This window comes from Erinaceus europaeus, chromosome 12, assembly GCF_950295315.1.
Source record: "Erinaceus europaeus chromosome 12, mEriEur2.1, whole genome shotgun sequence".
Taxonomy (NCBI): domain Eukaryota; kingdom Metazoa; phylum Chordata; class Mammalia; order Eulipotyphla; family Erinaceidae; genus Erinaceus; species Erinaceus europaeus.
The window spans coordinates 11281609-11309587 of record NC_080173.1 but is presented as its reverse complement, the minus strand read 5'-3'; the positions used below and the strand labels follow the sequence as shown (position 1 = coordinate 11309587).

Sequence of the window (27979 nt, the reverse complement as noted above, 5' to 3'; positions counted from 1 at the left end):
GGTGCACCTGGTCAAGCACACATAGTACTAAGTACAAGGTTCCCCACCTGCAGGGGGGGACAATTCTCAAGTGGCAAAGCAGGTTTGCAGGTGTCTGTCTTGCTTTCTCCCCCTCCTCTCTCAATTTCTCTCTGTCTTAGCCAATAACAAAAGGGAAAAAAATGCCCCCTGGAGTAGTGGATTTGTAGTGCCGGCACTGAGCCCTAGAGATAACCCTGGAGGCAAAGAAACAATCACTTGTGTTCTTTTTCTAAAAGTCTTATGGGTCTGGCATTTATGCTTATGACTATGATAACTTTAAAATTAATTAATTAGCTAGTGAATATCAGTTTTTAAATAAAAAAGAAAGAACTGAGTGGAGGTCAAGATTCTTTTTTTTTTTTCTCCCATAGAAATTCTGTTGCTGTAGCACCATTTAACCTTTTTCCACTGAATTGCCTTGATGTCTCTGCTGAAAGTACCGATGACCAAGCACCATACACCACCATGGCCACCAGAGTATTCCTTCTGCAGATTTAGAGGGACAGCGGGCTCTTCTCTTGCAACCACATTCCAATAACCACGAAAAGTCCCAGCTGCTTTTGTGGTTGCACCTCAACCTTTGTTTACACCCCATGAATTTTGAAGACACTCACCCTCCCTGCCTCATGCATGCATGAGCTCATACTGAAACTCCTGTGGGTCTAGGAATTGAAACTGACTGAGGATGCATTGGGCAATCATGGCCAGTTCCCAAGAATGACTGCTTGTGTTGTAGCCACTCCATTAGAAGCATGCTTCCCACCATTCTCTTGGTAACGACTGACTTGTGGATGGAAGTGGGACTCTGCAGATCTGACTGTGAGCACTTCTGTGTTATTTCTTCTTCTTCTTTTTTTAAAACTTCTTTATTTGGGGGGGATTAATGGTTTATAGTTAACAGCAATATACAATAGTTTGTACATGCGTAACATTTCCACATAACAATACACACCCATACTAGGTCCTCCTCTGCCATCATGTTTCAGGACCTGAACCCTCTCTGCCCCCTCCCCAGAGACTTTTACTTTGGTGCAATACACCAACTCCAGTCTAAGTTCTGCTTAGAGTTTTCCCTTCTGATCGTGTCTTTCAACTTCTATTAGTGAGATCATCCCATATTCATCCTTTTGTTTCTGACTTATCTCACTTAACAGGATATCTTTGAGCTCCATTAAGATGGGGTAAGGAAGGTGAATTCACCATGAACCTGAGACTTTGGAGCCTCAGGAATAAGAATCTCTTTGCATAACCATTATGCCTCTACCCCTGTTCACATTTCTCAGTTTTCCACAGAACAATTCAACCCCCTTCTAGGTCTTCCTCTGCCATCATGTTCTAGGACCTGAACTCTCCCCCCACTTTTTTTTTTTTTGTCTTGTTGAGTTAGGTGGGATTCCTGCAGCCAACATATAGTTGGGTTGTGCTTTCTGATCTATCTTCTTACTCTGTGCCTTTTAGTAGGTGAATTCAGGCCACTGCCATTTATTGATATTATAGAATGAAGATATTTAATGCCACTATTCTAAAATTTTAGAGTGTTCTGATATATGGCAATGCTTATGGTGATATGATTGTTTATAAGAGACCTTTCAGAACTTCTTGAAGGGCAGGCTTGGCCAGCCTGAAGAGTTGCAAGGAACCCTTCCCTGGGGGATTCTTCTATGACTGACCCAGAAATAGATTTCAGATGGATGCACAGTTTTAAGACACACTTCCAGGAAAGATCAAAAGCTTGCAAGTGATGGCTTTTGAGAAGCCTTCCCATCCTGACCAAATGATCCACCGGGCCAGGGCAAGGAGAAGATTAGATAACAGTTTCTGGAGCACTTTGGAAAGCCATGTGCTCCTCTAATGAAGATGTTATCTGATGAGTAATTTGCAGCAGTTTCTCCTGGGGCCTGATGGAGGGAGGCCTTCTCTGTGGTATTTCATTGGAAGAGAGGGTAGAAAAGTTTCTTTTTTCTTTTTAATTTTTTTAAAAAACATCTTTATATATTTGTTGGATAGAGACAGCCAGAAATTGAGAGGGAAGGGGGTGATAGAGAGGAAGAGATACAGAAAGAGACCTGCAACATTGCTCACCACTTGCAAAGCTTTCCCCCTGCACGTGGGGACTGGGGGCTCGAACCCGGGTCCTTGCGCATTTCGACATGTGTGCTCAACCAGGTTTGCCACCACTCAGTCCCTAGAACAGTTTCTTTGAAATAGAAGCTTCCCTGGTCTGGAGTCCTATTTTTAGCCTCTTTCTCCTTGGTTTGACCTTCTCTGTGATTCTCTGTAAGTTCATGCTTTAACATGTTGCAGTGGGGGAGAAGGAAGATAGGGAAGAACATATCAACCACTCACTATTTCCCTTCTATAGACCCCTTTCTTACCAGCTTCCTGTCCTTCCCATTTTGCTCCAGCTGAAGCTGCCCCTTCTCCTGGGTCTGTTCTGAGTTGTGGTCTGAGCAAAGATGTCCATTGTCAACACCAGCTTCTCAGATCATGTTGGGTTTGGTTAGTGCCCTGCCTCCCTTGCTTCTGTAGATTTAGAGGGGGTAATGGACCCCACTGTTTTTTTCTCTGCTCCTTCTCCTTAACTCTTCCTTTCCATTGTGAATAGTGCCTTCCTTCAATTATCCTCAGTTTTACCTTCTGAGTGTGCTGTCTGCCTGCTAATGGGGTCCTGACTGTGAGACCTTTTTTCACTTGTCTTTGTTTCTCATGGTCTGGTACTTAGCAGATACTCACTAGACGATTGTTGAATTAATAGACATTTGGTGTGACAAGGCCTGTGCCAGTATTTCTTCTACAGCTTGCTCTGTGACTGTCCAGCTTAAGTTCCAACATCAGACAAATCTGATGTTGGCTAGTGTATTTGAGGTTTTGGTGATAAATAACAAAGTGGCTTATCTGCTTTGGGAAGACTCTTTTTAGATATTGGGAGCCCTGTGAGGATAATAACTATGAGAGCCAAAGCTACATGTCTCCTCCTCCTCCTTCACAAATGGATCTTTTTCTTAAAAAATATTTTTATTAGGAGGCTGGGCAGTGGTGCACCTGGTTAAGCACACATAGTACTAAGAGCAAGGACCTGTGTAAGTATCCAGGTTCAATCCCCCACTCCTCACCTGCAGGGGGGATGCTTCACAAGTGGTAAAGCAGGTTTGCAGGTGTCTTTCTCTCTCCCTCTCTATCTTCCCCTCCTCTCTAAATTTATTTCTATCTCATCCAATAAAATGGAAAAAATGGCCACCAGGAGTAGTGGGCTCTAGTGCTGGCACTGAGCCCCAGTGATAACCCTGGATGAAAAAAGAATATATCTATATCTGTCTGCCTATTTATATTATTGGCTAGAGACAGAGATAAATTGGGAGGAGAGGTTGGTAGATAGAGAAGGAAATGACAGAGAGACACCTGCAGCACTGCTTCACCACTTCTTCCTGCTGGTGGGGGTGAGGGGTTTGAACAAGGTCTCCTTGCACACTGTAATGTGTGCGTTTAACTAGGTGCACCAATCGATGCCTGATTCTCTGTCATTTTTAGAAACTGTCATTTCTCCTGGCTAGAGATTTCTTTTTGGTTTGTAGAAAACCAATTTTATTTTATTAATTAATTAATTTTTGCTGTATCCTTACATGGTGGAGAAAGAAAGGGAGAGACAGAGACAAGACCAGAGCAGTGCTCTGTCATATATGGTGCCAGGGATAGAATCCGGGGCTTCTTGCATGCAAAGCATATGTCGTCTCACTGAGCCAGCTCCCTTACTCACTCTTCTTTTTTTCCCTTTGCCTCCAGGGTTATTGCTGGGGCTCAGTGCCTGCACTATGAATCCACTGCTCCTGGAGGCCTCCCTTCCCATTTTGTTGCCCCTGTTGTTGTGATTCTTCTTTAAAGGCACTTATCCCATCACGAAGACCCTACATCCATGACCTTATCTAAACTGAATTACCTTTGCAAGGCTCCACCCTCCAGTACCATCATAATAGAGATTAGGGTTTTAGTATGAATTTTTTGAGGAGGGTAAAATTAGTCAGTCTGTATACTAGGGCTGCTTCCCATGATCAAACCTACTCATTCATTGAGGGACCTTTAAGAGTCTTTAAGGGGCCAGCTGGTGGTGCTCCTGGTTGAGCACACATGTTACAGTGCACAAGGACCCAGGTTTGAGCATGTTCCCCACCTGCAGGGGGAAAGCTTTGCGAGTGATGAAGCAGTGCTGCAGGTGTCTCTCTGTCTCTCTTCATCTCTATCTCCCCTTTCTATCTCAATTTCTGACTATTGCTATCCAATAAATAAATAAAGACAATACATTTTTTAAAGAGTCTTTAAGACCCCTCCACAACTTTTTCATACATGTGAAAAACATGATCATGAGATGTGTGTTCTAGGCTATTTCTGTTTGACTGGCTCAAAGATAGAGAAGAAGGGGGCCCTGGGGGGGGGGCTGGCTCTGTGTGGGGATTAAGTGCTAAAGAAAGACCACAAATGGATTCCTGGGAGCATCTAGTCACAGCTGTAACCACAAGAGATTTCCGGTTTCACATTCTGATAGATACTTCACACATAAAGTGCAAAGCCCATTCCAACTGAGGAATAAATGTGGTTTTGCTGCCTGGTCTAGGGTCTGCCCTAAGGGTGCCACTTCTCCTTTTCTGGTCCCCAATATACTTGATGGGGACTCAGGGCACCAAGAAACAGAGATTAGTGAGAAGTGTTTAGACACCAGTTGTGCAAGTGACACCGGCACGATCATGAATTTCAACACTGTTTTTAAACCGTGACTCATCTAATTTACATAGCAGCCCTGTCTACACACAGAGGACAGACTTGAGCTCAGCTTGTTTGTCTGTTGCTTGGAGGTACAAATCTTCACTCACAATAAGAGACTGGACCTCTGGGAATAGATTTTGCTCAGAGGGTAACAGCTGAGTCTCGTTTGGTAGATTAAATGAATGGGATGCACTTGGCAGTGCCTGGCCTTCGCCTTCAACAAGTGTGGATGTAGCTGTTGCCTGTCGACACTGTCCTCCACTTCACTTAAAGAATATGGAATCAGGAACTTGATTTTCTTTTTGGCCTTAGTTCCCTGTTTTCACACTGGTCTGGCACATATTAGGCGCTTCCTATTAGACACTTAATGATTGGACCATGCTTCCTCTGTGCCCCTGGGGCTGGTGGTGGGCTGGTTCCTCCTTAGTTCAGCTCCCCAGACTCAGTGTGTCCCACCCACCACCAGTGGCCTGGTTGAATGCCACTTCCAGTCCCCAGGCTCCATGTCTGGAGGTGAGCAGTGCTGGAGATGCGGAAGAAACCAAGCACTACCTTGGGGTCTGTCTTGAGTTCCCCTGCTCTGCTCAGCTCTGGACCCAGAGCTTCTCTTATGCCAGACACTGGACTTGATGATGCTGGGACCTGAGCAGGAGGACAGGCCTTCTGCCCTGGGAAGACAAAGACCCCAGGGCGTATTCCTGGACTCAGTCCCTTACCTTAGTTTTGCCCTTCCTGATCCTTCTCAGATGTCTAGGCGCCTTCCCTGCCTGGCCCTGCCTGCTGTCCTAAGTCCCAGGCCTTCTATTTTCTAGGGGTTGCATTAGGGTGCAGCTGTCTCCTCCAACAGTGCCTCTGGGGAACAGGTCATCACTCTAAGTTTCTACAAACTGGTTAATGGAGAATGGAGGAGTAGTTTTACTTTTCAGACATTAAATACATTGTACAGCTGCATCTTCTGTCTTTTTTCAATTGTCCAAAAGCAGTGAGCTCTGCTAGAGTTAACTCTGGGCTAGTAAGAGAAATGCTTTTCAGTGGTTAGCTTCCCTTTTCTATTGAAGAAGGTGTCTCCTGGGCACAGGTTTTGGGGGACAGATGCATTTTATGATCATTTGATGAGGAAGTGAAAGTGGGAGTGGGGACTCAGGGACTAAAGGAAGAGAGAAGTGGGTTCTGATTGTTGGTGAAGGAGTTGGGGAGAAGAAGGTCAACAAGGGAGAAGGATTGGACTCAGGTTGTGTGGAGACTGAGGTGCCTGGAGAGCTGGTGCTTGGCACCCTAAGGGGAGGTTTTGATGCTGTTCTCTCTCTCTCTCTCTGTCTCTCTCTCTCTCGCCTCACTCTCCCTCTCCCTCTCTTTCCTTTGCTCTTTCCATCTGGAAAAATGAACTTGGATTGGTGAAGGCCTGGAGATGATCAACCACTCTCTTAAACATCTGGCCTGAACGCAGTTAAACTGCAGATGTAAACCTCTCTCTACCCTTTCACAGAGAACAAACTGACCTCTCCATACTCACAGACTCGCCTTTGTGTTCATAGAATGTCTGCAGCTGGGGTTCCTGTCCTGCCCTGCTGAAGACTTGAACTTCTGGGGGCTGAGAGGTGGCACACCCAGTAGAGTACGCCTGTTACTCTGTGCAGGGACCGGGCTTGAGCCCCGACTCCCCACTCATAAGGGGAAGTTTCACAAATGGTGAATCAGGTCTGCAGGTGTCTTTCTCTCTTTCTCTATCTTCCCTTCCCTTCTCACTTTCTCTCTGTCCTGTAAAATACAATAGAAAGGAAAAAAAATGGGAAAAGTGGCCACCAGGAGCAGTGGATTTGTAGTGCTGGCATCAAGCCCCAGCAATAAACCTTGTGGTAAACAAACAACCTTAAATTCCACTTCTCCTTTTTCACCCATCCTGACTCCTGACTCAGTCACCACCTTTCACTGACATATTTCTCCTCCACGCACATGTCTAGGGTTATAAGCATCCTCTGGAAGCATGTGGCCACTTAAAGGAATGGAAGGCAACCAAGTGTGTTTGTTGAATTACTTGCATGAGGATAGGGGCTGGGGAAAGGGTGTAAAGAAAGATGGTAAGGACAATCACAGAGCAAGGAGGAAAAGGACTAAGAGGAAGTGAATGTCACTGTAAAATGAATAAAAATAACCCTTATTCATTGTGGTAATTTTTAATAAAAATAGACCCTTATTCATTGTGGTATTTTTTTTTTATTGCCACCAGGATTATTGCTGGGGGTGGGTGCTGGCACTAAGAATGTACTGCTCCAGCTGCCATTTTTTCTGTTTCTTTCTAATTTTTTTTTCACTAGATGGGGCAGAGAAATCAAGAGAGGATGGGGATATAGAGAGAGGGAGAGAAAGATAGACACCTGCAGATCTGCTTTACCACTTGTGAAGTTTCTGTCCCCCCCACTGCAGGTGGGGAGCAGTGGTTCGAACCATGATTCTTGTGCTTGGTAGTATGTGTGCTTAACTGGGTGCATCACCACCTGGCCCCTGTTCATTGTGCATAGTATAATTTACAAATATTTCCAAACCTGTGGTATAATTTCCCTCTCTCTCTCTCTCTCTCTCACCAGAGCACTGCTCAGCTCTGGCTTATAGTGGTGCAGGGGATTGAACATGGGACTTGAGAGCTTCAGGCATCAGAGTCTCTTTGCATAGCCATTATACTATCTACCCTCACCTCTCCTTCTCTTTTTATTTTATTTTTTTTTAAAATTTTATTTATAAAAAGGAAACACTGACCAAACCATAGGATAAGAGGGGTACAACTCCACACAATTCCCACCACCAGAACTCTGTATCCCATCCCCTCCCCTGATAGCTTTCCTATTCTTTAACCCTCTGGGAGTATGGACCCAAGGTCATTGTGGGGTGCAGAAAGTGGAAGGTCTGGCTTCTGTAATTGCTTCCCCACTGAACATGGATGTTGACAGGTCAATCCATACTCCCAGCCTGCCTCTCTCTTTCTCTAGTGGGGCGGGATTCTGGGGAATCAGAGCTCCAGGACACATTGGTGGGGTTGTCTGCCCAGGGAAGTCTGGTTGGCATCATGCTAGCATCTGGAACCTAGTGGCTGAAAAGAGAGTTAACGTATAAAGACAAACAAATTGTTGACTAATCATGAACCTAAAGGCTGGAATAGTGCAGATGAAGAGTTGGGGGGGGGGTCTCCGAAATTCCTTTCCTAGAGATATACTCTAGGACTCCATAACACCCAACCAAAAAGTTATGTGTACACCTATGTTCATAGCGGCACAATTCGTAATAGCTAAAACCTGGAAGCAACCCAACAACAGATGAGTGGCTGAGGAAGCTGTGGTATATATACACAATGGAATACTATGCAGCTATTAAAAACAATGAACCTACCTTCTCTGACCCAGAAGGAATTATGTTAAGTCAGAAAGATAAAGACAAGTATGAGACAATCCCACTCATAAACAGAAGTTGAGAAAGAAGAACAGAAAACCACACCTATGGACATCTAATCTTTGATAAGGGGGCCCAAAGGATTAAATGGAAAAAGGAGGCTCTCTTCAATAAATGGTGCTGGGAAAACTGGGTTGTAACATGCAGAAGAATGAAACTGAACCACTTTATCTCACCAGAAATAAAAATCAACTCCAAATGGATCAAAGACCTAGATGTCAGACCAGAAACAATCAAATACTTAGAGGAAAACATTGGTAAAACAGTTTCCCACCTACACCTCAAGGACATCTTTGATGAAGCAAACCCAATTGCAAGGAAGACTAAAGCAGAAACAAACCAATGGGACTACATCAAATTGAAAGGCTTCTGCACATCCAAAGAAACTATTAAACAAACAAAGAGTCCCCTCACAGAATGGGAGAAGATCTTCACATGCCATACATCAGACAAGAAACTAATCACCAAAATATATAAAGAGCTCAGCAAACTTAGCACCAAAAAAGCAAATGACCCCATTCAAAAATGGGCAGAGGATATGAACAAAACATTCACCTCAGAGGAGATCCAAAAGGCTAACAAACATATGAAAAAACTGCTCTAGGTCACTGATTGTCAGAGAAATGCAAATTAAGACAACACTAAGATACCACCTCACTCCTGTAAGAATGGCATACATCAAAAAGGACAGCAGCAACAAATGCTGGAGAGGTTGTGGGGACAGAGGAACCCTTTTACATTGCTGGTGGGAATGTAAATTGTTCCAGCCTCTGTGGAGAGCAGTCTGGAAAACTCTCAGAATGCTAGACATGGAACTTCCATATGATCCAGTAATTCCTCTCCTGGGCTTATACCCCAAGGACTCCATAACACCCAACCAAAAAGAGGTGTGTACTCCTATGTTCATAGCAGCACAATTCATAATAGCTAAAACCTGGAAGCAACCCAGGTGCCCAACAACAGATGAGTGGCTGAGAAAGCTGTGGTATATATACACAATGGAATACTATGCAGCTATCAAGAACAATGAACCCACCTTCTCTGACCCATCTTGGACAGAGCTAGAAGGAATTATGTTAAGTGAGCTAAGTCAGAAAGATAAAGATGAGTATGGGATGATCCCACTCATCAACAGAAGTTGAGTAAGAAGATCTGAAAGGGAAACTAAAAGCAGGACCTGACCAAATTTTAAGTAGGGCACCAAAGTAAAAACCCTGTGGTGAGGGGTAGACATGCAGCTTCCTGGGCCAGTGGGGGGTGGGAGTGGGTGGGAGGGATAGGTCACAGTCTTTTGGTGGTGGGAATGGTGTTTATGTACACTCCTAGCAAAATGTAGACATATAAATCACTAATTAATTTGAGAGGGGGAAAATCAATTGTATGTCTCAAAGTTTTTCAAAACACAAACTGAATCTTTTTAATATATAGGCTGTGTATTTGATATGCGGACTCTCTCAAAAGCCTAGACCAAGTAGATCAGAAGCATCCAATAGCACAGGTATATACAAGATACTGGGTACTGTACAGCAAACCATAACAAAAGGACTTTTCAAAGTTAACCCAATTATCAAATAATGTGATAATAACATTAACTATCCATTGTCTTTTTGAACCCTAAGACAGCAGGAACCTCACATCTCCACTATAGAGCCCCTACTTCCCCTAGTCCTGGAACCCTTGGATAGGGCCCACTTTCCCGTATGTCTCTCCCAATCCATATCAAATAATATTGCATCCACCGATCACAACCTAACCAACGCAACGATTGCCACCTCAACATGCTTCACTTCAGACTGTGTCCAGAGACTTCACATGTGGAATGACAACCCTTCAGCTTCATTACTCGGGTGAGACCTTTCCTTTCATAGTATACTCTAATTTCATCTCAGGTGGTTCACTTTCTAACAAAGTCCCAAAACCTAGATATACACCAGTTTCTGTGAGAGAGAGCATATCTTCACACGTATCTATAAACTACAGCAAAATATATACCTGAAAGCAGAAGTACACTAGAGTTTGCAGTGAGTACCTCCCTAACACTTCCTCTCCACTATTCCAAGCTTTGGGTCCATGATTGCTCAACAATTTGTTTGGCTTCGTATGTTAACTCTCTTTTCAGTCACCAGGTTCCAGATGCCATTAGGATGCTGGCCAGGCTTCCCTGGACTGAAGACCCCACCAATGTGTCCTGGAGCTCAGCTTCCCCAGAGACACACCCTACTAGGGAAAGAGAGAGGCAGACTGGGAGTATGGACCAACCAGTCAACGCCCATGTTCAGCAGGGAAGCAATTACAGAAGCCAGACCTTCTACCTTCTGCAACCCACAATGACCCTGGGTCCATGCTCCCAGAGGGATGGAGAATGGGAAAGCTATCAGGGGAGGGGGTGGGATATGGAGATTGGGTGGTGGGGATTGTGTGGAGTTGTACCCCTCCTACCCTATGGTTTTGTTAATTTATCCATTCTTAAATAAAAAATAAAAATAAAAATAAAATAATCATCATTCACTAAAAAAAAAAAAAAGAACAGAAAGGGACTAAGCAGGATTTGGAGTAGGGCATCAAAGGAAAAACCCTGGGTTAAGGGTGAGGGTGAGGGTGGCTGTTAGGCTTCATGAGGGAGGGGGATGGGACACAGTCTTTTGGTAGTGGGAATGATGTTTATGTACACTCCTAATTTGTAGTTATATAAATCAGTATTTAAGGGAGTCCGGTGGCACAAAGAGCAAGGGCCGGCATAAGAATCCTGGTTCGAGCCCCTGGCTCCCCACCTGCAAGGGAGTCACTTCACAGGCGGGGAAGCAGGTCTGCAGGTGTCTATCTTTCTGTCCCCCTCTCTGTCTTCCCCTCCTCTCTCCATTTCTCTGTCCTATCCAACAACAAGGACATCAATAATAACAACAATAACTACAAGAATAAAACAAGGGCAACAAAAGGGAATAAATAAAATAAATATAAAAAATCACTACTTAATATGAGAGTTTTCTTTCATCTTTAAAAAAAATCTTTTTATTCACTTATATAGGTATTATTGGGTAGATGGAGACAAGGAGAAATTGAAAGGTGAAGGGAAGATAGAGAGGAGGCCAGACAGAGAGACACCTGCAGCCCTGCTTCATCACTCATGAAGCTTTCCCCCTGCAGGTGGGGACCAGGGGCTTGAACCTGGGTCCTTACACACTTTAATGTAGGTGCTTAACCAGGTGCACCACCACCTGGGCCCTGAGTTATCTCTCTGGGGAGCTCTGTGACCTAGGCATGACAGATTGCCCCACCCCATTTCCAGATGGTGCTGATGCTGACTATTGCATGCAGGGAAACCTTGCAGGTGACACCTCAGCAGAAAAAAAAAATCTCTTGGAATGAGAAGATCCTTCTTCCTCCTAAAGTTCAGGTCTCCAGGAAGGCTTAATTATGTTTTGTGACACTTTTTCATCATTGGTCCCTCTGGGTTCTTTTGTTTTAATTGTGTGCAAGTTAGGAAACTCACTGGACAACCTAAGAGAAAGAATGCTGCCTCGAAGATCCATCTGGCTGCCTCTTCACTATCCAGTCCTGCTTCCTCGTTCACACGACAGCAATTTGATGTCATTTGTCATCACTTAGCATGATTATTTGCTTCTGTCATATCTGTGCATTGATAAAAAAAATCGGGCTGAGATTCTATAAGCCATATTAATTTTTTTTGGAAGCCACATTCTAAATGTGAAGACCTGTGATTTAGTGAGCCTCAGGTCTCCATGTCCATCCTTCTGACACAGGGCATGGAGGGCAAAGAGGGGCCAGACAGATGCTAGAACTGGTTGGGGACAGAGCGGGGAGGCAGGCAAATTTGTAGAAGGAAGGATTTCAATGAAAGCCAGGAGTCGGGCCTCTTTTCCCCTGCACTCATCTCACATCCATATGTAGTCAGCTCAGGACAAGCATGAAAATGTCTAAGACTCTGCCCTCATTTCTGCACATTTGGAAGGTGTATGTTTCCATAGTCATTGCATGTTCCAGCCTGCTCTCTCTCTCTCTCTCTCTCTCTCTCCCCCTCCCTCTTTCTCTCCCTCTCTCTCTCTGTCTCTCTGTCTCTCTGTCTCTCTCTCTCTCTCTCTCACACACACACACACACACACACACACACACACACACACACACACACAGATGTTCAAGCCAAACATTTCATAGGTTTTTAAATAGTTCAGGATAGTAAGAGGGGTCGTTTTCACTGCTTAATTTTCCTTTTCTATCTTTCTCTGTGCCACCTCTCTATTTACCCACCATCTCTATCTTTCAGTATCTGGGAGATCTCCTCGGGCCTAGCCTTTTATCCACAAGAACCTTGACTTTCCAACCAGCCACACAGGTGAAAGGTGAGACTTGAGTTTGGTTTCTCAAGTTATGTTTAGTGCCAGAGCTGTGATGACTTGTGACTAAGACACTCAAGGGCCTTTGGCTTCAGCTGGGACAACACAGAGGTGGAGGCTCAGAAAAGCTGAGACTGAAGTCGGGCCTGATTCACTCTCTGAACCACCAAGAACCAGAGATGGGGCTACTCCATGGGGGTGCCCCTGTGCAATCACATAACCACATAACCTGCACTCAGAAGGACCCCTGCTTGATTTAATGCTCCAGTGACACCATCTTGAAATTCTGAAGACCCGTGAAACAATGGACATTTTCACTTTGCATTGCAAGTAGCTGGTCTTGTCCAGAGGAGGGCTGGTCATACCTGAATCTCACGGATTGCCCATTTTGGCCAATGGAAATGACTTTTCATAAAGAGGAGAATTTGCTAGAGAATCTAGATGGAAACCAACATAGACTGATGTGTCCATTCTAGACATCACTGGTTTAGAGGAGGGCCTGTGAGTTATGGGTGAGAGAAAGCAAGAGAACTATGGCTGGAAGAGACACAGAAACCACAAACTCTACTGTGTTTTATGAGGAGCAACTTCAGTGAGTGTTTCAGTACCATTTTCAACTGACAGACTTAGCCCCCAATTTCCCACACTTTTTTTTTTTAAATGAACAGAAGCAGTGGGAGTCTGAAGAAGGAAGTGAAGAAGCACCAACCAGGGCAGGAAGGGGAAGCTGGGTGAGTGGAACAGGGCGAGGAGGCTCCAAGCTCAGGCCCAGCAGCAGCTGGAGAGATGGGCCAGAGGGACAGGGCCATATGGCTGTCACTGACGCTGCTGCTTCTCTGTGTTCCAGGTGAGTGGAGCTGGCTCTGTACATGGGACATGTGCTCTGGCAGGTCAGGACCAGAAAAATGTGGTGTTGGGAAGGGGACAGAGTTTGGAGTAAGATAAGTGATAGAGGAAAGGAGAGGTCTTAGAACAACCCAGGAGTCAGGTCTCCTACCACTTGTGATCACCTGAAATCCACATGTAGTGACTTCAGGTCCCAGGCACTAGTGCAGTCTGAAAGGCATGGCCAGCAAGTACCATAAATCCATGTCAGGAAGATTATCAGAGCCTTCCAGATTCAGCCTTGATTCCCAGCAATATGTTAATCTTCCTCAGTAGGCAGTTAAATTGGGGACCAGAGATTTCTTTTCTTTTCTTTCATTGTTCCTTCCTTTCTTTCTTTTAAAAGATTTATTTTTTATTAATATTTATTTATTTATTCCCTTTTGTTGCCCTTGTTGTTTTATTGTTATAGTTTTATTGTGGTTGTTACTGATGTCATCGTTGTTGGACAGGACAGAGAGAAATGGAGAGAGGAGGGGAATACAGAGAGGGGGAGAGAAAGACAGACACCTGCAGACCTGCTTCACCGCCTGTGAAGCGACTCCCCTGAAGGTGGGGAGCTGGGGCTCGAACCGGGATCCTTATGCCAGTCCTTGCGCTTTGCGCCACATGCGCTTAACCCGCTGTGCTACCACCCAACTCCCTCTTTCTTTTTTTTATAAATAAATAAATAAATTATATATTACCAGAGCACTGCTCAGCTCTGGCTTATGGTGGTTCTGGGGACTGAACTTGGAACCTTCAATATTTCAGACATGAAAGTCTTCTGAGCCTCAGATATTAGTTTTCCCTCCTGGGGAGACTGGAGTGAATAGGAAGCTAGTCTTTTAACAAGAGTGAGTCATATGTTTATATTAAAGGATATAATTTCTAATTTTTAAATTATCTTTAGCTTATTTATTGGATAGAAACAGCCAGATATTGAGAGGGATGGGAGTGACAGAGAGGGAGAGAGACAAAGAGACACCTGCAGACCTGCTTCAGCTCCTGCAAAGTTTTCCCTCTGAAGATGGGGACCGGGGACTCAAACCCTGGCCCTTGCACACTGTAACATGTGTGCTCAACTAGGTGTGCCAACACCTGGCCCCAAGGTTGTCATCTATATACAAGCATAGAAGTACTTTGCTAGCATACTACTAGCAAAGAAAATATAGGATGTTTGTTTAATGGGCACTTATTCTCACCTTATTACCAAGAATAGAATGTAGAATTGATGTTAAATCGTAAATTTCCATATTTTCTGTTACCTTATAGTATTATCAAACATTAAATGGTTTTATAAAATGGTGATTTTTTAAATAAAATGTTTCTATAAATTGACTAAATTTACATATATTTAATGTACATGACAGGACTAGATAAACAAGTATGGGTTGCAGGGAAACCCAGAATGCAGGGACTTCACTCTGAAAGGAAGCACTTGGGCACCTGAGTCAAGCACAGCCCTGGTGAGGCTGCAGGGAAGGCTGGGCAGGCAGCTTTGGCCACTTCCACCTTGAGCTTAAGGCAGACGACTGCTGATGAGGACAGCCCTGATGGAGCTGTGGCTCATGGCTTGTGTTTTTCAGGTTCTCTGCCCCTGACAGCGCTTCACTCTGTGTCAGGCACTATAGGGAGCTCTCTGACTGTGCGGTGTCACTATGAGACACAATACAAAGGGTATAACAAGTACTGGTGCAGAGGACCAGATGCCCCGGACTGTACCAAGATTGTGGAGACCCATGGCAAAGAGCGGGAAGTGAGGAGTGGTCGTGTGACCATCAGAGACCATGCCAAGAGCCTCACGTTCACAGTGACCATCGAAGACCTCAGTGCCCAGGATGCTGGACCCTACTGGTGCAGGATTCAAACAGTGTGGATCCTGGACATCTGGTCCTATGACCCCTCAGTCGACGTGCATGTCTCTGTTTTCCCAGGTAAGAGATAGTCTTTTCTCTCTCTCTCTCTCTCTTTATTATAAAATCTGTTTTTTTGTATTATATTTATTTATTTGTTGGGTAGAGACAGCCGTTAATTGAGAGGGAAGGGGGCAACAGACAGACAGAGAGACACCTACAACACTGCTTCACCACTCGCAAAGCTTTCCCCCAACAGGCAGGGAGTGGGGGCTCGAACCTGGGTCCTTGTGCTCTGTAACATGCGCAGAGCTAGTCTTCTCCTCCAGCAGCAGAGAGTATGGGACTTGACGAGTCAGAGGGACACAGCTGGACATGATGCTGAGTGAGTTAATGGATCTTCTCCATCCTCTGGCTCAGTGCTGGCGGGAATGTCTGTCATGGCTGGGCTTCTGGCTTCTCATGGGTGGAAGTGAAGCTATAGACAACTTCTCCTCTCAAGTCTATGAGGCTTTTTGGGCCCTGCGCTGAGTCACCTGCTCCAGACTCCTCCCTGCCTGTCCTCTGCCTTCCCCTCAGGCTTCTCAGCAGCCTGGGTTAACCCTCAGTGTGCCTCTGCCTTCACTACTGTCAGAGTCAGACCTGGGATGGACAACAAAACAAGCAAAGTAAAGCGAAGCAACCAGCTAGGACTGATTAAGATGTGTTGCAAGACTGCTTTTGGGAAAGGCTCAGGTGTGGGGTGCAGGCAGTGGGTGTGGGGTGGGTGGAGGCAGGGTGTGATTTGTGATTCTATCTGCAGCACCAACGACCGTGCCTCCAACCACCACCATACTGGACCTCTGCACAGAGGAAGAGGAGGTGCAGACTCACTGCCCAGGGTAGGGACTGAGGCCTGGGGACTATGGGGCAGCCTTAGGGGACCCTGGGGTGGGGGCTGGCCACACAATGTAACTTTTTCCCCTTGTTGCCTGTTGGCTGTCCTTCCATCTTGGATCCCAATATTTTTTCTTTTTTTTTTTCTCTTCAGGGTTATCACTGGGGCTTGGTGCCAGCACTACCAATTCACCACTCCTGGCAGCCATTTTTCATTTTACTGGATAGGACAGAGAGAAATCAAGAGAGGAGGGGAAGGTAGGGAGGGGGAGAGAAACCTGCAGACCTGTCTTACCACTTGTGAAGTGGACCCCTGCAGGTGGAGAGCAGGGGCTTGAACCCAGATCCTCGTGCAGGTCCTTGCACTTAGTACTATGTGTGCTTAACCGGGTGTGCCACCACCTGGACCCTTTTTTCTTTTTATTTTGATAGGAAAAACAGAAATTGAGAGGGGAGGCTAAGATAGAGGGAGAGAAAAAGAGGGACAACTGCAGACCTGCTTCACTGCTTGTGAAGCTTCCCTCATGCAGGTGAGGAGCAGGGCTTGAACCTGGCTTCTCCTGCTTGGTAATGTGTGTGTTTAACTGGGTGCACCACCACCTGGCCACTGGGGAACATTTTTTTTGGGGGGAGCACACTTTAAATTCACACCCTCTCCCCCAGTGTGCACAGAGATTCTGAGTGGAGAGTGTCACTGTTGTGAGGACACTGTTCCCATGGAGAGAGGCTGGCTTCAGGGGGACATGCAACCCCTACTCCCACTGTTAGTTTCCTCACTTTTCATCCCACTCCCAGGCTCTGGGTAGGAAGTCTTGCTTCTGTTCCCAGGAAGGTTCATGACTGTGGGGTATCAGGTCTGCTTCAGGTTGGAATTTGGGTTTTTTTTTTTTTCTTCTTCTCAGAGATTCTCAGACAGCCAGACTCTTGAAGGGACAGGGGACAGAGCTTGAAAGTGAAGGCGAGGAAATAGGGGGAGGGGGAGATTGGGGCAGGACTCTGGGAAGCAGACAATGCCTGGGCCGTTCCTTCCTTAGCCAGAGGCCCAGGATATTTCCTGAACAAGGGACTGGGGTGGCAGCTGCTCTGGCCTGGTCCCTTCTAGGTGTGATTCTGAGTTATCTGCGTCTAGAGTCAGGGAACAGGGGAGGTGGGGAGAGATGGGTCCCGGGACCTATTCCCCAGGTGGTCCTTCATTCCCTGTCACCATGTCCTCCCACAGGTCCCTGCTCAGCAGCACCCCCTTCCTGCTCCTGGTCTTCCTGAAGGTCCCCCTACTCCTGATCATGCTCAGTGCTGTCCTCTGGGTGAACCGGCCTCTGAGGAATCCTGCAGCCTGACAAGGGGACTCTGCCCCCAAGAACACCTTGTTTGGGAACATAGCCCTTCACGAAGGGCAAGACACACCCTGGGACTCTGGATCACACGAGGCTGGGTGAAAACATGCCTGGATTCTTGAGAGCTCCAAAGGATTGTTCCTGTGTCTCAGGGGGGAATCCCTGATTCTTAGAGCATCTCCTGGACCCTTCTGTGTAGGACACCCTTTCTGGTCCCTAGGCCTGCTGGGAATTCTCTGGAAGCTGCATGCTCAGAAACCCAATCTTTCACTCTTCCGCTACACAGGTTTCTCAGCTCGGTGTCCCTCTCCCCCATTTAACATTATGGTCTCCTTCTCCCTGCAGAGAGCAGATAACCTCCTGGTGACATGTCTCCATATCTTCAGTTTTGGGCTCCTAGGGTGCCTCCTCTGAGACAGTCCCAGGACATTCTAATCCTGGCAGGAGGTGTATGCAGATGCCCACCATCCTGCCCACTCAGGGTTCTGTCCCCTCTTCTGGTGTTTCTTGGTTCTCACTGGGCCTGAACCTCCCTTGTGCTCCTGTGACCAGTGGGCTTAGCACGACTGGTTGTGGTCAAGTCTCTCGGCGCTAAATTTCTTTTTTAAAAGACGTTTTTATTACAACTTTGCTGTGGCTGTCACTGGGGCTTCAAAGCTCTGGGCCAACTTTTTTAGGTAGGGGAGAGAGAGGGAGGGAGGGAGAGGGAGAGGGAAAAGGAGAAGAAGAGGGCGGGAGAGGGAGAGTTGAGAGAGAGAGAGAGAGAGAGAGAGAGAAAACACAATTAGAGCTTCTCACCTAGGACTCTTGAGTGGTGTTCTGGGTGCTGGAAGCTGGGTCACATGGCTGGCACAGCAGGTGCCCTCCTAGATAAGTTATATTGTTATTCCTATAGTTGCAGTGGGAGGGAAGGGGAGATAGTACAAAAATTCTGCACCAGTTGGAGCAGTAGACGGGAGAAGGAGTCAGGGACCCTAATATGTTCCTAATATGTTCCCCTTATAAGGTCTTCCACTTGGGAGTCTTCAACCTGGGGGGGTCCCTGGGAACAAAGAGGACTCAGAGTCCAGTTCACACATGGGCTGTCAGGAGAGTCATGGTGCATTTTTGCATAGAGAAGCATAGAAAAACATGTAATGACTGGGAGAAACCTGGTGGGGCCACTCATCACAATGAAACTTTCTTATGAGACAGTTTCAGAAGTTAGGGTGCAGGACACAGAGGCAAGGGGATACCCAACTACTCTGGGCTGGCATGATGCCACAGCCTACACCAAGCTTCCCCAGTCAGGAGAGGGACTCTGTTGAGCTGACTAGTTCAAACAGTGTCTTTTTACATTCTTTGGGACTCCTTTACATCTGCAGTTAGGTCATCTGCAAAATGGGATTAACTTAATTTTCCCTCTGTAAACTGTATGCTGTAATGGTATTCTGGGGCCCTAGAGAGCCCTAACATTTTAAACACTAAATTTAGGTTTTAAACATTCCACTGATGAGAGGGAGCGTATGTTATCTTGGGTCTGCTGTCTTCAGACATTTTTGCTTTTATTTATTTATTTAGATTTATTATTTTTTTTGCCTTCAGGGTTATTGCTAGGGCTAGGGGACAGCACTATAAATCCACTACTCCTGGATAGAGAGAAATTGAGAGGAGAGGGGGAGATAGAGTGGGAGAGATAAAGACAGACACATGCAGACCTTCTTCAGCACTTGTGAAGTGACTCCCTTGCAGGTGGAGAGTCAGGAGCTCGAACTGGGATCTTTGTGCAGGTTCTTACGCTTTGTAAAATGTGCCACCACCCAGCCCCCAAACATCCCTGCTTTTAAAACAGAAGTCAGTAGGGCTGAGAGACAGGACAGGTGCCCTGCCATGTGGATGAGCCAGGTTTGAGTTTTGTCACCACCTGGGGGTGTCATGGCCCTGGGGGAAATCCAGCACTGTGGTGTCTGCTGTTTCTCCCTCTCTCCCTGTCTCACCACTTGAGTGAAAAAGAATGAAGAAGAGAAGTTGCTCTGGGAGAGGTGAATCCTGCACATGTGAGGCCTTGGCTCTACTGAAACAGACTCAAATCAGAAAGCAGAAGTGAAATTCCTCATTGTTGTGTACAGGCAGCACGACTCACTTTAAGATGTTGGGATCAAGGCAAAACACGTCTGGAGGTCTGTGCGGGTTATGTTGCTAGTGGGGGTGGGGCAGCACTACAGGAAGGACACACACACCACTGTTTTTGTCAGCCTGGTCTTGATGTTTGGGACAACATAGTGCCCCCTGCAAGCTTGGGAACTGACCTTCTCAAATGCACAGATGCACCTGGAGGGACAATGTGTGTGCCAGCTCCAGACTGGCTCAGAGTCTAGACCAACTTTGCCATTTGGCCCTATGACTGGCGGCCAGGTCCCCCCCTGCCCCCCGACAATATTCTTACTGTGTTCACTGTTCCTTAGAAAGGAGCTTGCCTAGGACTTGCATGTGGCCATTTTAAAACATGATGAAATTCACCCCCCCCTATAAATTTTTTAAATTTATTAATGAAAAAGGGCAAGAGAAAGTGAAAGAACCAGAGCATTACTCTGGCATATGGGATGCCAGAGATTGAACATGGGGTCTCATGCTTGCTAGTCAGATACCCTATCTGCTGCACTATCTCACCCCAGTCCTCATACTACCCACAACCACCACCACCACCACCCCACCCTCCTGCCCCATCCCAGGAAAGTGATTGAAAATTTCTTGTTTCTTCCATTCAAGGTTGGGATCGATCTCCCCTCCCTTGAGGCTATGTTGATATCAGAATGCAGACTAGTGTTTCTTAACATTATTTTTTCTTATATTTTTCTCTCTCCTGTTTAGACACTCTAATTTTTTTCTCCATCCCATGACATTGTAATATCAAAGATACACTGTATATGTTTATTGTATATCTAAATTTGTATTTTATATATCAAAGCAAATATTTACTTGTTTTATATATAAGAAGGCTATGCAATGGGTCTGGGTGTTGGCACACCTGGTGCAAAGACCCAGGTCCAAGCCCCCATCCCCATTTGCAGGGGGACAGTGTTAGGAATGGTGAAGCAGTTTCTCTCATTCTGTTTCCTTCCTCCCTCTTGATTTATCTCTGTCTCTGTTCAGTAAATAAATAAAACATTAAAGAAAAAAGACTTTAAACTTTTTCCCCCTCAGTTACCAATATACACCCTCTACGAGACAGTGACCCTGTGTGACTCCCAAGACCAGGCCAGAAGGGGCCCTGTAGCTCCGCGTCTTGGTCTCTTGACCCCTTGCTGAGTTCTTTGTCCTTGGAGGCTAATGATACAGATTCAGGGGTGTGCAGATATTTGTGCCTTTTCAAAGCACTTCCCCACAGAATCTCTATTAATCACAGAAGAGGAAAGAGTAAGATAAACAAGTTTTGACAAGTCTGTTATCATATATTCACCATCTCTGCTAAGACTTGATTGAAATGATGGGAACCCCGAGGCTAACACTCATAAAACTCACTAAACTGTCTACATTAAGTAGGAAGACTTCGTTTTCAAAGTATATATGTAGTTAGATATACATATGACTCTATATAAGTATATACATAGTCTAACTATTTACCTTGTTAACTTATAGACAGTAACTACACAGAGTTATCTTTAAAAGATCCATGATTCAAGAAGAAAAAGACAATAAAAAAATCCATGATTCACTTTAACCACTCCTACCCATAAGTTATGGTTTGCAATATACCTGGGGTCGCCAGTTGCAAGCAAGGGTGAGAGCAGGAGAGAAGATATCTCCCCAGCTTCTTGCCTCTACTCTCTCCCAACTCCCAACTGCTAGATACATTCTGACTTCAGAGCACTTCATAACCGCCAGAATGGAGATATCATCCTCTCATGTTGAGAAAGTGCATACCATGCCCCAGCACAGTAAATCTTAAAGCTCAAAGAGCACAGAGAATCCACAGACGTCGAGAGGTTTTACTGCAGACATGGGGTGTGAGCCGGGCAGGGTCCTGCTCAGCTACAAGCCTCCATAGCTGCTTGCCAGGCAGGTGGTTGTGCAAACAGAGCCTTGGATATCTGACCTATGGAGTGGGGTTCAAGGCCTGTGTAGACACTTTCTGCAGTGTTTGGGTTTCATTCAGGCCTTATTTTTACTGCCAGGTCTGAGATCTGGAAGCCCAGTATTTGCCTGAGTCTTGAAGGACAGAATAATAGATTGTCATTGACAGATTGCCCTGCAGTTATGGGGAAAGGAGGTGACAGATGTCCCTGGACCCTGTGTAGAGGGGCTACTGTCTCCTTTCCTTTTTCTGCTTCTGTGGTGGAGATTGCAGGAGACAGAGAGGCCCCATCAAGGTTCCAGAGCTTCACTGAGCAGGGAGCAGTCAAGTGGGTTCCAGAAGCCAGGAGGAGGGGTCCCTCTGCTCAGTAGGGCTGCTTACCTTTTCGAAGTAGTAATCACTGTACAGTTCCTCATCAATCATGGGAGACCACTCGGTGTCCAGGGCAAGACAGAGGTGGTGAACCTGCTCCAGCTGACTTTGTTTCTCCCTGGAGACCCTCGAGCGCCTCTTCAAACACCACACAGAGCACAGCAGGACAAGCAGCGGCACCTTCATGCCGGTCAGGAGCAGGAAGTGCATGTTGCAGACAAGGACCCTGGGCAGGAAGGGGGGGGGGCAAAGTGACAGGGGGACAGTGTCTTCAGGGGCAGACTTCTCCCATCTCCTATCTCCCTCCCTCCACACCAAGACCTGTTGGGCACCCTTTCAGCTTGTGTCAGCACTTAGATTCTTGAGCTGGGGTACCCCGAGGGGCAGAATCTTGATGCCCAAGGGCTCAGCTGGAGCCCTGCATGCTTTTGCTGACTGTATTGAAGCTCTTTTTATTGTTATTTCTTTATTGGGGCATTAGTGTTTTACAGTCTATAGTCAAATACAATTGTTTGTACATGTACAACTTTTCCACATAACAATATAACCCCCACTAGGTCCTCTTCTGCCATCATATTCTTGGAGCTCTTTGGACTGGTTCCGCTATATCCTCTGAATCCAGCCAAGCTCAGAAGCTTCCCTTCTCCTGTCTTTTGGGCCCTGCTTCTTCTGTTCTCTCCACCTCATGCCTCCATCTGTCAAGCTCAGGGTGCATATCTGTTTGCAGTAGGGGGAGATTCCCTGACCCCTGCCAACCTGGCTATGCACCTGCTAGTTTCCTGGGAGTGGTCTCTGCCTGCTCTGACCCCCTCTGACAGAAGATATGTGACCTACGATCTTCTATACTTGACTCCTGATCATTGCGAACTTAGGGCCCCTGGCTATGTATGTTGCCTTGCCAGCTCCAGTGTATGAAAGAAGTTGCTGCCCTCTTCCTGTGACTCACCCCTTTCCCTCAAGACCTCCCTCCCCACTTCAGGCCAGCCTCCTTCTCTCCCTGGGCCTCCCTGGCCTTGAGCACATGAGTCATGTGAATTTCACCAGCAGTTTCCTCTGGATGGAGAGGACAGACAATGCTGCATCTCCTAATAATATCCACACATCCCTGTGCTCTCTCACATGAACCACACCCTGGGGACTGCTGCGGCCCCCACCCCCATCCCTACACTGGTCTCCTACAACTACCACTCTCCAAACATCCTCAAGCAAGACTAAACATCCCTTACTGTGCCTCTTCCCCTAGAGGGGACCCCTCACTGAGCACTACCCCTTAGGGGCTAGGTTACCATATCTCTTGAGCATGAAAGAACTTTGTTGGGCTCCAGCTGGGGAGTGAGCAGTGCAGGATGATTTTGGGAGGCAGAACTCAGGACCCAGCCAGGGACTAGGCCTCCACACTGGACTCCAGGAGCCTGGAGGCACCAGGCCATGATGGGGTGAGGCTGGGGTGTTGGCATGTGCCCTGGCATGATACCAGAGCCTACTGACCTCTTTTGGGGTGCCCCTGAAAGGTCTGAGCTTCAGGATAGGACACGCTTCTTTGCCCTGTTAGGAATGTGGGGAAGTGGGGACCCCAGCTTCCTAATCCCTCCCAGAAAGTCTGCAGCACATGACGGAGAGAGGGCTGGAGCAAGGAAACATGCATCTGTTGTGGTAGTAATAGCAGAATAATCCCCTTCCCCACCCCAAAGGATTCTAATTCCCAGAACCTGTGAGTTGTGTTTATTGCATGGCTAGGGGCAGGGACTGTGGCTGAGGATGAACCTGAAGTTGCTCGTCAGCTCATATTAAGAGGTGGAGATTATCCTGGGTGGTGATCTGGGTAGACCCAGTGTTCTTTCCAGGGTCTGTATAAGTAGCTTGGTGACCGGTGATGTTGTATAATAGACTCTGTCCACTGGAGTGTGGGTGGCCTTCTGAAGTTGGAAGAGCAAGGGAACCCTTTCCCCTAGAGTCCAGATGGGACTCAGCTCTGCTGACATCTGAGTCATTTCAGGTGTCTCATCTTCAGAACTAGAAGATAATAAACACTCATTTCTGCTAGCTGCCAAACTCATGGGGATTTATTTGGGGATCAAGGGGAAAGGGTTGTTCCTCCTTGTACACTTCGCTGCTTCTCTTCTGCACAGGAAACATAAGGCAGAGAGCTTTGAGCAGCGCAGGGCATCACTGGGAAAGGGCCAAGGGGGCCCAGCTCTGCTTACCTGACTAAGGGGCTGGTCACGGCCAAGCTGCTGTTGGTGTCCTGAGTAATCAGGGCTGAGGAATTCAGCCAGGCCTTTGTGTCTATTGTCTTAGGCTCAGTAGCATCTGTTGTTCCAGGTGCATCTGTGGCTGTTGTCCTGTGCTTGCTTGAGTATGCTTTCCCATAGGAAGTTGTGACAGGTTTAGGCAGGAATGTTGTTGGGGTTGCTGTAAAAGGCACAGAGTGGACCACAGTTCTGGGGGTGACTCTGGCTGCCCTTCTCTCTTTCATGGACCTCTCTTCACCCTTCCCAAGGATGAGGAACCACCTGCCCATCTCAGCACCACCCAGCACATCGCCCATCTCTTGCATCTTGTTTGGTTTCTCATTAAGAGCTCACTTGGCTTACAGCATTTCTAGACAGATACCATTTGACCTCCCTGTGAGAGGTTTGGGTGGCCAGCTATGTGAGTGATTTCAGAATGCTCAGTTTTATCTCAGAGTTCTACTGGGCACAGCTGAGTGCCTATAAGCCACATTCTACTAAGTGATGTTACAAACCAGCTCTTTGGGGCCGTGGCATGGACAGGCTGGCTCTGAGCAGCCTTTCTTAAAGCCATGTGACTTGGGAGCTGGTGGCCCCAGGATTCCTCTCTCTCCTGCAGCTGCAGCACCTCTGGCCTCTGCTCTCCCACAGCCCTTCCTGCTTCCAGATATTTTTCTTTCTTTTTGCCACTAGACTTATCACTGGGACTCAAAGCCCGAATGATCCACTGCTCCTGGTGACCCTTATTATTATTTTATTTCTGATAGAGACAGAACAATAGAGGGGAGGAGAGAGAGAGAGATATTACTGCAGCATTGCTCATGCATTCACAAAGCTTCTGCCCTGTAGCTGGGAATGGAGCCTTAAACCCATATCTCTGCATAGATCACACTGCCTAGCCCCTCCAGATGCCTTCTCATGTCACCATGCCAACCTAGGGCAGACTTGGTTGCTCAGAAATTCCAGTCTCCATTTCTCTCAGTCCAGTGCTTTGTCTACGCTTCCACACCTCCACCCCACTCTCGTCATCTTTTTCAGCTGGTTTCTGGAATCTTCTAAAATTAGCACCTTGCCCCACCGTGTACACACATGCACACATTTGCATATATTCAGTTTGAAAAGACTTTTTTTTTTTCTAATTTAGAAATTGGCTAATGAGTAGCAGGTCTATTAGCTACCTCATGTCTGTGTGTCTCTGTATTTTGTGGGGGTGCATGGTTTCCCTGGAGAAACCATGGTGCATGGTTCCCTGGGTGCATGGTACCCAATGGAGACAAGATCAATGGCAAAACTTTGGGGTTCTGGATGGATTTCTGAGCAAGCCCATGAGGGGTTTCCTGCTCTATAGTGGATCTTGCCTTCCATTATCTCAGTGCCCACCGCAGAGTTCTTTTGCTCTCACATTGCCAGAAGAAGGAGGAGAGAAGGGAGAGGGGGCCTGGGAGAGACTCTTTCGTCCTATACTAAAACCATCACTAAGATGTGATGCCCACATGACTTTGAAAAGGACTTGCCTTCCCTGGAAAAATGTCCAAACCAAGGATCCAGCTGGCCTCCCTCTGGTGACAACAGATGAGGATGGGGTGATGTGCCCAAGTCCACTCTTAGTCTCCTTAGACTCCCCCCATCCCATGCAAATGTGGGACACACACACACACACACACACACACACACACACACACACACACACACACAAACACACGTGCACAAACACACGAATATCAAGTAGATTTCTAGACTCTCTACATGCCCACCTTTCTCCACCCCAAGCCCCCCACTCCCCTCTGCCTGTTCCCAGGACAGAGGAGAAAATTCTGAATCTCCCAGCGTCAGCCCTTGTATGCACTCAGGAGGAAGTCACTACCTGGGTGAACAGACAAGATAACTTTGTGTCCCAGGTCAGTTCCAGATCTCTCTATGCCACACCAGTATGCATCTTCATCTTCCTTCCTGAGGTCCTCGATGGTCACAGTCAACGAACGCCATTGATGGTTGTCCTGGATAGACACTCGGCCTTCCTTCACCTTTTGCTCAGACCCACCGGTTTTAATGAGGATGTTGCAGGAACTCCAGTCTGAGCCCCGGCACCACCACTTGGAGTAACTCTCCCATCCTGAGTTGTAGTGGCATAAGATGGTCATCGTACCCCGGACTGTGCCGATCACTATCCCTGGACCACTAATGGCAAAGCAGCCTGCAAGACAGAAACTCCACATGAGTCTCCTCTGTCCATGAGTTCAGGGTTACCTGGGTGCCACTCAGGACCTCTGGCACCTCCCTGGGGGCTGACCAGTCTTTTGCTCTTTGCCCCAGAATTCTAACCCCATACCCTGCCCTGCTTCTCCCCCACCTTCTTCATCAATCAGTATTTTGTTTTTACCTCTTCCTTGGGACTCCTAACTTCCCAGTGCAAAGAGCTCTGTTCAGTCCTCATCCTCCTGACCCCTGCCACTCCCTTGTCCTATAAACTCTTCCCTTCCCAGCCTCTAGGCACCATATTCTTTCCCAGGGGTCACAGTCCTTAGCTGCAGCCATGGGCTTCTCTTGGTTCACCCAGAGCAGAAACTCAGGTGCCATGTGTGGGGCTGAGCAACACCCAGAGAGCATCTCCCCCTGGCTTTGCTAATTGTCTTTCTCTTGTGCTCTGAGATCTCCAGAGAAAAGGGTTTCAGCACTAGGTACAAGTCAGCCCAGTCACATTTTTTTTAACTCTCCAGACACCTGAATTTCCTTGACTGAATGGGTGTGACCTACGGCCTAAGCATCTGGGTCTTGAGAGTCTCTCAGAAATTTGTGAATTTAGGTGTGTATGGAAGTGGCATATCTGCTCTCTCATCTGTATGCCATCCCATTGGCCACTGTTTCTGTCTGTCTATCTACCTACCTATCTACCTATCTATCTATCTATCTATCTATCTATCTAGTCTATCATCTACATCTGTGTCTATCTTTCATCATCTATCTGCCAAGATTAAGAAGGTACATTGTAGAAAACAGCTACCATTTATGCCATTTCATTTCTTTCAGCCACACCTAACTCAGTACTTGTCAGACCACAAACCTTTTAAACTGTGTCTTTAAATGAACAAGCGCATGATGAATGAATCAGGCTGCTCTCCTCTGAGAAGAACCTCTTTTTCCTGTCCCAGTTCTGTAGCACCCTTCCCTAGGGACCAAGCCCCACTTACCTGGGAGGAGGAGAAGGAGAGAGAGTGGGGGTAGCCACAGCGTTCTGCCCACCTGGTTTCTCTCCATGGGGATCAAGTGCCAGCCTCGGAGGACTTGAATGAACCCAGAGGCAAACTTCCTTCTGTGTGTCTAAATCATCACTTTTTAGTTTCTGTCATCTACTTCCTGTATTTTTTTTTCTTCACTTACTTCCCAGTTGTATTAATGATAACATCAGCACATCATCTTTTGGGAGTTTGCTTGGCATGATGATGTGTCTTCAGTGATTTGGGGGAAGCCAAGGGTCCAATCTGACTAGGGGGTGTGAGGGGCTAGGAGACTGTCACAAAGCAGGCATAGAGTCAGGGGCCCAGAAGGAAGACAGAGACAGAGGGAAGCAGAGGGAGAAATTAATATGTGCTGAATTTGTGTCTGGGAAGAATGCTGGACTCAGGGCTCTCCCAGCCTCTGCATCCTTCAAGCAGTGCCTCCCTGAGGCTAAACTGTTACCCTTTCCTTCCAAGTCTATCTGGAATAAACTTATCCTGGAAGAGATTACGGGAAAGGAGAAGTGGCCTTCGCACTTCTGTCTAGTTTGCCTGGGATGCTTCCTTTCCCGTCTCTCTCTCTATTTCTCTGATTTCCACCTGATTCT

General features: G+C 46.7%; 2 protein-coding genes across 5 annotated transcripts in view; one reads left to right on the top strand and one right to left on the bottom strand.

Moving 5' to 3' along the window:
* The window catches only part of LOC132541831 (CMRF35-like molecule 5), a 32294-nt gene extending 4796 nt beyond the window's left edge, over window positions 1-27498 (bottom strand). Inside the window, exons 1-5 of one of the 4 annotated variants that reach the window (XM_060202698.1) lie at window positions 27345-27498; window positions 26021-26350; window positions 24130-24337; window positions 21935-22151; window positions 11724-11847 (exon numbers count right to left, since the gene is read on the bottom strand). In XM_060202698.1, coding sequence (XP_060058681.1) covers window positions 11842-11847; window positions 21935-22151; window positions 24130-24337; window positions 26021-26350; window positions 27345-27411 — 828 coding nt within the window. In that variant the 5' untranslated portion in view covers window positions 27412-27498 and the 3' untranslated portion in view covers window positions 11724-11841. Of the gene's footprint in view, window positions 1-11723; window positions 11848-20178; window positions 20624-21934; window positions 22152-24129; window positions 24338-26020; window positions 26351-27344 lie in introns of those variants that run through there. The other 3 variants (XM_060202697.1, XM_060202696.1, XM_060202700.1) reach the window with 3 other exon arrangements.
* CD300E (CD300e molecule) lies at window positions 13282-18179 on the top strand. The gene is made up of 4 exons (XM_007525174.2): window positions 13282-13416; window positions 15023-15370; window positions 16092-16170; window positions 17385-18179. The coding sequence occupies exons 1-4, from the start codon at window positions 13356-13358 to the stop codon at window positions 17500-17502; spliced, it is 606 nt and encodes a 201-aa protein (XP_007525236.1). The 5' UTR covers window positions 13282-13355; the 3' UTR covers window positions 17503-18179.
* Window positions 27499-27979: the final 481 nt, after the last annotated feature.

Excerpts from the sequence above, each read along its gene's own strand:
- CD300E (XM_007525174.2), top strand. The coding sequence starts at position 13,356 with ATGGGCCAGAGGGACAGGGCCATATGGCTGTCACTGACGCTGCTGCTT. Across the intron at positions 13,417-15,022 it reads GCTGCTTCTCTGTGTTCCAG|GTTCTCTGCCCCTGACAGCG; the intron begins GTGAGTGGAGCT and ends TGTGTTTTTCAG. Across the intron at positions 16,171-17,384 it reads GTGCAGACTCACTGCCCAGG|GTCCCTGCTCAGCAGCACCC; the intron begins GTAGGGACTGAG and ends GTCCTCCCACAG.